General features: G+C 33.2%; 1 protein-coding gene across 2 annotated transcripts in view; it reads right to left on the reverse strand.

Moving 5' to 3' along the window:
• LOC129805545 (opioid-binding protein/cell adhesion molecule homolog) overlaps nt 1-9058 on the reverse strand; it is a 142389-nt gene extending 133331 nt beyond the window's left edge. For both annotated transcript variants that reach the window (XM_055853529.1, XM_055853528.1), the window contains exons 1-2: nt 7890-9058; nt 3001-3282 (exon numbers count right to left, since the gene is read on the reverse strand). In XM_055853529.1, coding sequence (XP_055709504.1) covers nt 3001-3085 — 85 coding nt within the window. In that variant the 5' untranslated portion in view covers nt 3086-3282; nt 7890-9058. The remainder of the gene's footprint in view (nt 1-3000; nt 3283-7889) is intronic.
• Between the last annotated feature and the right edge of the window lie 660 nt (nt 9059-9718).

Genomic DNA, 9718 nt, shown 5'->3' on the forward strand with positions numbered 1-9718 from the left:
ATAATCCGTAATAAGTCGACATTCACTTAATCTAACAGAAATAGATTTATCGATACTATCGATTCGACAGTGTCGAAAAGTTATCATTTCACCCCTGACTTTTGAGAGTAAAGTTGTTATTTATCATCGTTCAAAGGCAATTTATCACATTCTTCATTATGAAGAAGCATCGCTTCTTGATTGCATTGGGTACCATGGGAGACAGATAAATACTTATTGTGGAATATATGGAATATTCTTGGAAGTTTGATTTTTACTATCATTTCATAAAACTTTAGTTCCTTAATTTCACTTCATTTTTTCAATGCATGCAGCTGAATTCATTACCATCCCAATTTTTATTCAAGTCAACATTTGTACAGTCGATCAGCTGCGTTACCCAATCATCCACAAATTGTTATGAAGAAGATGATTGTGGCTAGAATGATTTTTTTTTCTTATTGACTCATTATTAATTTTTTAAACTCGTCTGAATTATTTCGTGCCTCATTTTGTGAAGGCTTAAATGAGTGCAAAGCAATTTTTATAGCGCGTACAAAATTGATTTTTCTATGAACGAGCTTAGTTACCTTCTGGCTTAACTCTTTAAGGACGATTGGAACACCGGTGTCCCATAAAGAAAATAATTTTTCCTGACTGCCTAAAGTTATTTTTTCCTTATATTTGTACGTAATTGCAAAGCAGAACGTTGAACGAATCTAGGATATTTTTTTGCCAGTCTCCAGCTATTTGCTATATACTAAATTTTTAAGCTTAAAAATGGCTAATTTTCAAATTCTCATATTGAAAAATGATTTCAATTATTTTTTATACTTCCAATTTTTTTAAGCAAACCCCTTTTGGGAATAAAAGCTACATTACTCATACGTAATATTTTTCATTAGACTGAAAATTATTATTCATTGTTATTGTCAGAAAAATTACTTAATGTTTCGGGCTATTTTTGTTCCTATCGCACGTAGAGGTAAAAAATACACCGAATCAAACTCTATTGAACTTTCTAAAGTTGGATGTAAAACGTTTCACAAATTTTGTTTATCGATTTAATTTTTATTGATGATTTTCGGTCCGTAAAGTGTCTCGTCGTTAAAGGGTTAATCCGTAAGTGTGTTCAGCACATAAAGTGATTCGGCACCCGCAACACTCAGGCATGTAATTGTGAAATTAAATTGTGTTTCTCATACACTATTCTGAGCTATTTTTAATGATCTGTATATCTGATCAAATCGAATAGGAAACGGTTAAACATTAAAAAATAATTTAGTGAAATAAATGTAAATTAAATATAATTGAAGATAAAATTTAAGGAGAAAAATTAAGAAAGCAAATAAAGGTACTAGTAAAAATTTAACTTTACTTAGAGGTAAGTGGAGCACCTTTGAACAGGGGTAGCTTTAATAATAATAATAATAATGCTGGCACAACATTCCATGAAAGAACAAGGCCTTCCCGCAAGGGGATTTCTAGACACGCATTATTATTTTTTCTTGTACGGGATGAGGTTGTCAATCTCATGCCCGTGGAGTCAAGTGCAGTGAAGCTCACTGGTTACAATCCGAACACCCTTAACGCCAGATAAATTCCTGGTGACTTAAAGTAGCTTTAACAATAGACAATTTTGTCCTATTTTTGAACTGGATCTTGTAGTGATACCAGCAAGAATACAAGTTAGCTCCACAAACAAATTGTGAAGCTAAATTGCACTAAAATGTGCCACAATTTATTTTAAAAATAAGTAAAAAAAAATACCAATTCAAAGGTACCCCACTTCCCTCTCCTAGATATTAATTGAAAAAATCATAACCAATAATGTTAATAAATTTATCATTTTAAGTCTTTCCAAAAAAAAAAAAAAAGAGAGAAATTTTATTATTTCTATTGTGTATTAGCTGATGTACTTAATCATTTCATTAATATTTACTTTCTGCAAGCCAAAAATTTCAAAGTTTTTATTAAAACTCTATTCAAAGGAGCTTATTCAAAAATTCAATTTTCTCACAATATTCATGCACATATGTATTTATAATAATTATTATTATTAATCATGTCACGTTTAGTGTTCATAATACTGTACAAAGCCCATTTGCAACATTCTGATTTATGTCTCTTAATAAACTCCAAAGATATACGAATTAATTTCTCATCAGCATAACTTGTGTTAGAATTAATTGCAAATTGAAGTTCAAACTATTAAGAGTCTCCGTCTGCAAAATATCATTTAGGAGAAAGAGATGAATGTCCCAAAGTGGAATAATTGAGTTTTGTGCCAATTTCACAAAGAAACATAATTTGCAAACTTCATCAAATGACAGAGAGGCAATTTGCGTTACTTAAATTGCTGAATTTTCTGCATAAATATTCCCTAAGTCATAACACAAATTATATATCATATAGTCTTCTCATAATTTCGAAACATATTCAAAATGTATATCTCAACTCTTTAAATATTTCAAAACAAATACGAATTGATTAATAAAAGAGTTCATCAGACAGATGAGTTTCGGAAAATTCTTCCCCTTAAATATTCTAATATTACGTTAAAGTGATCGCATACAGAAAGTTGAAAGCTGGGAAATTTCAGCGAAATACTTTAGTTTACGGTTTTATATGCAAGATACCAAAGATGCATCTTCTTTTTAAGACAAAAATATTATCGAGGAAACTTCTTGATTAGGTCTCAGGTGAATTTTCCTATGACTACGATGCATTTTGAAGAAACCAGACAACTTACCACTGAATACACAAGAACTCCTTTGCAAAATCGAATCCTCATGAGAATGAATATTAGATGAATTGAAACTTTCTCAAAACTATAAAAGTTAAAATCAATGTGAGGGATGTGTGTTGAATTAGAAGAAATCCTAACAGAGAATCTCTAAAGAAAAGATCAATGGGGGTAATTTCCTGTGTGGGTCACCTCTCATTGCGAAATGACGCCCATTAGATATGAGAAATTACAATTTGCTACTCTTGTTGCAAATTCATGTAACAAAATATTACCTTCGTCTCCGTGTATTGTGGTCATAAAAATTCCATTAAGTAGAAAAAGAGTTTGTGCAAAAAATATTTCACTCAGGCCTCTCATACTAGCGGCAAGTTCTATGCTTCTTGTTCTATTTAGTTGTTAGTTGATGTTCAAGCTAAGGTAGTCACCCTTCGATGAGTGGGTGGATGATGATTGTATTGGGTGGCTTGATGCTCAATCCTTCGAAGTATTCGCACACATTGTGGGGCCTGGATGGTCTTCCAAAGTCTCTCCCACACTCCAGTTTTTTCTTCTTACTGTAATATCACACATCAACAGAGTTGGATGGATATTAGATGAGAGATAATGAAATAAAACTTCAAAATGAACCTATTTTTTTACAAATGAATATTTTAGAGATCAAAAGTCGATCCCCAAAGGTTGATTTTAAATCATTCAGCAAATCAAATATTATCTTTTTTTTTCTAAAAATTTACGGTGAACTTTTTATTTATATTAGTGAAGTCACACAAATTACCCAGCGATTTTCTTCAAAGAATTTTAGGTGTCACAATCTAATAAAGACTTATTACTCACTTTTTTTTAGTCATTTTTAACAAAATTCTACCTTTGTTTGAATGTCTTCAGTATATAAACTAATTTATGAGAATAACTAGACTATTTTCATTAAAAAAAACCGTGACTTTTTTTCGAACTTCAGTAAAGTAGGGGACCACTATTTACAATATATAAAGTCAAGATATTATTATTATCAATGGGGCAGCTTTAAGCGTGCATGACTTTTTAAAATATTATTTTTTTTGAATAAAGTAATATTTATATGGAAAATCTTTTGTATATTTTTAAGTAGTCAGTACCCAAGATAAACATCTAGACTTAGTTAATTTGTCTTGAAAAAGTCTTGAAGAAAAACTGCTATTTTCTAAACGATCCTACCATCTCCTACAGTAATAAATAAATAAAAACTCCAATTTATTAAAAGCAGTATTAAATGGGGCACTAGTACGGAGAAACTAGGGTAAGTGTGCCAAATTCCGGCCAGCTTGCAATTTCGGCCACCTTTTTTGCTCCTCAAATTTCCATGAACTTTTAGATTTTACGTAAGTACTCTAGAGATTATACAATGCAAAAGAATAACAAAAAATGTAGCTTCGACAAACGAGATGACGTGAAAAAGACATTAGAAGAATTCCCGAAGGGCAAGGAACTATGAGAATGAAGGTGGCCGAAATAGGGTACCAAAGCTATGTCTATATTTTTATTCATTTTAAAATGTATTAAGAATGATTTTAGAGTAAATAAAGACGGTAAACTCTTTACAAGGTTCCAAGCAACACTCTTTCAGAAGAAAGAATAAAAAAATCAATTTGTATTTAAAATATTACATTTCAAAGTTGAGACTGTGACGCTTGCATGCAACTTTGGCACATTTACCCTACCCCTAGTAAAAGAATGCAAAAAGTTTACACTATTGGTGTTGCGCTGTAAAGCAAACCGGTATAGGGGTAGGATTTGAGGCTTTGCACATACTCTGGCTTAGAAGATTTCATATTTTTTCCATGTTCCTTTAATTAATCTAATGCATTTTTTCAGGAAATCTGTGACTTAAAATTGGATATTGAAATATACTGCTATTAGGGCAGATTCGTTAAAAGTACAGACGGGTTCCTCAAATCTGAACTCCTCAAATATGAACGATGGTTAAATTCAAAATGAAAAATATTAAGGAAGTTTTGCATGGAGTCTGAAGTAGAACCATTTTTCTCTGGGGTTTCCTCAATATTGTCATATTGTATTAATTTCCTCAACAAATTCCATCTATATAACAAAAATTTTATTGATAAGTTCTCTAAAGTTATTTTTCTTATACAGGGCTTCAGACCTGAGGTTTAGCCATATGGCTTAGTTCCTCTAATTACTTTTCCAACAAGATATTTGAGGAAATTTTTGTCTAGGATTGGTTTATAAGGGCAAATGATTCATTAGATTTTGAAAAATCAATAAAATTGCTTCTTAGGATAAATGTCCTTATTCAGAACCATTTCCAGACGCTTTGACTTTGACAGAAGATTAAACACATAAAGTTCATTTTTTTTCTGAAGAAAATTACATACACTCGACTCTTCGTTATCCGGCTGACTGGGGGACAAAATGACATTTAGGTTTTTTGAATGATCAACGGTTTTTCTATTTTGTGCTGTGTGAATTTATTTTCTGTCTGACAAAGAACAAGAGAATTTTCTTCATGGTATGCTTATGTTTCATTTTTTATCACAATTATGTATTAAAAACTTTGATACAATGATAATAATACTTTAATTCACTCTGGAGAAACTTCATGTTTAGTAAAAAAAATTTGAATACATCAACCGCCAGTGTTTGGCAGCTGTCACCCGGATAACGAAGTGCCGGATAACGAAGAGTCGAGTGTAAATTTGCTCCTTGTCTCTTCTAGAATGCTACTGTTTAGTGAATATTCTTTAAGTATAATTTGAAAACTCCTTAAATACAAGAGAAAATACGCGAGTTCAAAATGCTTCTATTGGAAACATATTAATCCAAATGGAGACAAGGGAAAGTTTCTAATTGGAGACAAACAGTGTAAGTGAAACCGCGACGACAGGCTTCCAAAACCTTGTAGAGTTGCTCTTGAATGAAGGATTTGTTCCTATTTCTCGTCTTTTCAACTTTCTCATCTGAGACAATAAGAAAATCTCTTTAAAAAATCATATTTCCAATGTTTCTTATAGAAGCATTTGCAGACACTTCAGAAAAGCCCTTTTTATTCACAAAATAGGTAATTATTTCATTTGAAAACTTCACATACCATTAACAATAATTATTAACACTTAATTTCACGTAATTTTGCCAGAAATATTACATAAATATAAAAATAACGAATAAAGAATAATCACCTTATTGTGTTTTTCATTGGAAAACATGGTTGGTCGATGAAAAATTCGATGGTGTAAAAGTACACTTTTAATTTTTCTGAGAAATTTATAAATTAAAATTTGTGACTATGAGTGGATTTTCGCTTTGTTTGGAGCAAAATCAACTAAATAATGAAACTGAGGTATTGAAAATATATTAATAAGAATTAAAAACTGTATTTATCATGGAAAAATTATGTTTCCATTCGAGGTAGCGAAAAGTTTCCTTTTGAATTAGATTAATTTACCCTATTTAGATTTTTGAGACCTTCGGAAGCTGGGCTAAACCTCCAGTCTGAAGCCGGCATTACGCTCGGGAAAGTGAATTTTACATGAATTCCGTAACATTTTTGAAAATATTGTTCAAATTTGAAGAGTGGGAAATGTCATCTATACCTCCTAAATGATCATATTTAAGGTACTCTACTGTATATGAAAAAATACGAAGTGTTTGAAGCCAGAGTCTGTGCAAAGCCTGAAAGCCTTCACATAGAATTATTCAGAGATAGAATTTGGACGATAATATGTAATAGCTTGTCTTAGAAGAAATAGTGAGCAAATAAAAATTTTTCAGAATGAATTTCTCCTATTTTTTTTCAATATTCTTTGAATATTACTAATATCAAATTATCAATCTGATTGATTTTTTTTCCAAAACTTATGTAATAAAAATTCCCTGAATAATTTTGCCCAGTCTTTTCTTCGACCCACCCCCCTCCCTAGACGAATGTAAAATTATTGGAACTAAGCAATATAGGATCGAAGGAACACTTAATGGCACGTTAAGAAATCTAATCATAATTCATTGGCACACTATTTTGCACCATTTGGAATTTGAAATTTGCATACCTATTCTTATAGAAAATTTTAACACTAAACCTACCAAGACCCGGTCAAATAGGCCGGTTTAAAACTTTTTAAAATTAACACATATTTAAACGGTACAAAGTAGCTATCAAACTTTATGAATTTCTTAAAATATGCGTGTAATATATTTTTCAGTGTTTAAATTTTAACTTTTTCTTCTTTTTCAAGAAATATTTGTTGAGTATCCTACCTACCCATGGTCTGTCATTGTACCGAGAGCCCTAGGAAAAACGACCAAAAACAGTCGGTTGATTTAGTGTCAAATTATTGAAAAAATGTCTTATTACTTGTACTGTATTAAATTAGATCAGAGGCGTGCAAGAACCGTTAAAATCGGGTTAGTTTAATCGGATAGTTTAATTTTTATTTGATCGGGAAGCCAAACAGCCTCATGGCTAGGTTCTCCTACTCTCTCTCTCTCTGTGAGCATACCCATTTTCCCAAATAAGTGGCCTGCGTGCATATGCACGGTCACTAAACATACAACCAATGAAGGGATTTTCCATCGTTTTCATCTCGGAGGTTTGAACCGACGCTAAGACGGCGATGGCCGCATGGGAGTGGGGAAAACACAGAGATGAAAAATAAAAATAAAAAAAACCGAATAAACGTCAAATGAAACATGTATGTCAATGATCAAAACTCTACCAGAACAAACTTATTTTGACGTTTATTCGGTTTCAACAGTTCTTGCACATCTCTGAATTAGATACTTAAAATAAATTTTAATATATTGACGAAATTGCTAATAGGCAACCCCCTGGCAAGTTGGCCTTTTTAAATGAAGCTATTTGAAGCCAATTCCTAAATTGATCTAGGACTCAGCTCACGGTGCTCCGAGGAAAATATATATTTAAACAAAAATTTAAAATATTTATCCCTCTATACGGAAAGGTATCTTATAATACGGAAAAACTTCTCACTTTTTAAATATTTAGCATAGCGGTAGTGAGTGCAAGAAAATTTCCATATAAATTTATATCGAAGTATGAGAAAGTGGCTTCAAATTTCAGGCAACTTTTCAGGGGGTTGCTATAATAGGGATTCCCTGCCGAATAAGTATTCCTTCGACCCTATCAGTATTTTCTATTTATAACTTTTACCCAAGTTGTTTGTACTTCCACGCAAATTATTTGAAAGGTTCCACTAAAGAAATGCAATTTCTAATCCAATATCTATATTAATTTCTCAACATTATCTCCATCCAACTCTGCCCACAATTCACTCGATACACCAAAGCACAGCAATTTCTTCTCCTTGGCGTTCTCTTTTGATTTCTTGTCTCACTTCCACTTTCACATGCGGAATTTGGTGGTGCTTCGGCAAAAGGGGCTCTCTGGGTAATTCTCACTTCAGCATTCTGTTTATTACCAACTGTCACGAAACTCTATTTTCCATCGTAATAAAGATTTTTTTTTCCTCCTCTCTTCTGCCTTTACTGCTAGAGGGGTATTTTTACACCCCCTCGTGCTGATGCCGCACAAATAGAGTAAATGGACTTGTAGAGTACAAATAATAATATTCCATTTGGGTGAAAATTATTTTCCACCTCGCACTCGCGATTCCAAACTATATATAGGGGTGTCTTTTGCCCACTTCCGACAGGACTTTCAAGCCACTTCCGCCACAAAGTTAATCGCAACGAGCTTTTCCCATTCACGTCCCCGTTTTTGCCTTCTCACACCTTATTCCCTCTCATTCCGCTCATTCCCCAAACGTTTTTACCAACACCAGACTTTCTTCCTAAAATGTTTACTTTTGTCTCTTGCTCCTCTACTCAATGACTGTCTGACACTTTAACACCACAACTTCTGCACCTCTTTCCGGATGGAAATGTCCACTGATGAATTTCCTTTGGGAGAGGGTGAGAAAGAAGTTTTTCTTTGCGGAAGGAGCACGATTCTGACTCCTTGAAATCTTATCTGCTCAAACGTGATTGTTTCAGCTTATGCAAATGCATTTTTAATTAAACGTTCATGAGAAAGAAAAAGAATTCGCGCTCTTTTGTCTCAGGAAGTCATCCGGAAGGTGAAAATGTGAGAAAAAGCACTGGCTATTATTAAAAATTCTTGATGTCAGTGCACTCAAAGAAAGAAAAATAACAGAGTACAATTGTGTAAAAAAAGGTGGAAAAGAAAAGAACAATTGTTCCCAACTGAATTATTGGGCAACTTGAGATTTTCCCAAGTTCCCTCCAATTCTCAAAAAACAATGACTTATAGAGGAGCTTTTGTGAAATTGTGCCTCTTTCTTCCGTGGTTGCGAGTCAACTAAATTAACCGACTCGGTTGCAATTAGAAAAATATGCTTTCCACTCATACACACACACAATTTGGTCACCCTCTGGATGCGCTATCGCCCCTCCGGGGGAGCTTTTTACCCCTTCGCTCGTGGCATGTGTCTGATTGAGCATGCGCCCCAAATTTGCCGACTCTCGTGCACTATCTGCAACCGTGGAATGTGGGCCAAGAGGAGAGACATGCAAGACTCTAAATAATTGGAATTGATTCTCGTAGCAAGACGAACTAGCAAAAAAGCACCTCCAGACAGTAAATGTGTGAGCTTTTTCCTGCTTCATCACCACGAAACATCATCCCCATTTCCCCAACTACACTACCAATGCTACCAATAAATGCCATCAGACAATCCCCACGAAAATGTGTCAATTGAGACGGATAATTGGATCAAGTGAGGTATGGAGAGACACTATCCACTGATCCCCATTCGATGGATATATTCAGCAAAAATTTAAATTTAGAACGGCAAAGACTTCTGGCTAATTCATTAGGGATTTTGGTATGTTGGACATTCTAGAGAAATTTAAATTTAGAATGTCCATTTAAAATTCAGACTCAAATTAGTTGGGTTTTACATTTCAATTCAGAACAAAAGCATTAAAATATTATCATTTGCCAAGTTATTTTGAAAATTA

The sequence above is a fragment of the Phlebotomus papatasi genome, chromosome 3 (assembly GCF_024763615.1).
Source record: "Phlebotomus papatasi isolate M1 chromosome 3, Ppap_2.1, whole genome shotgun sequence".
Classification (NCBI taxonomy): domain Eukaryota; kingdom Metazoa; phylum Arthropoda; class Insecta; order Diptera; family Psychodidae; genus Phlebotomus; species Phlebotomus papatasi.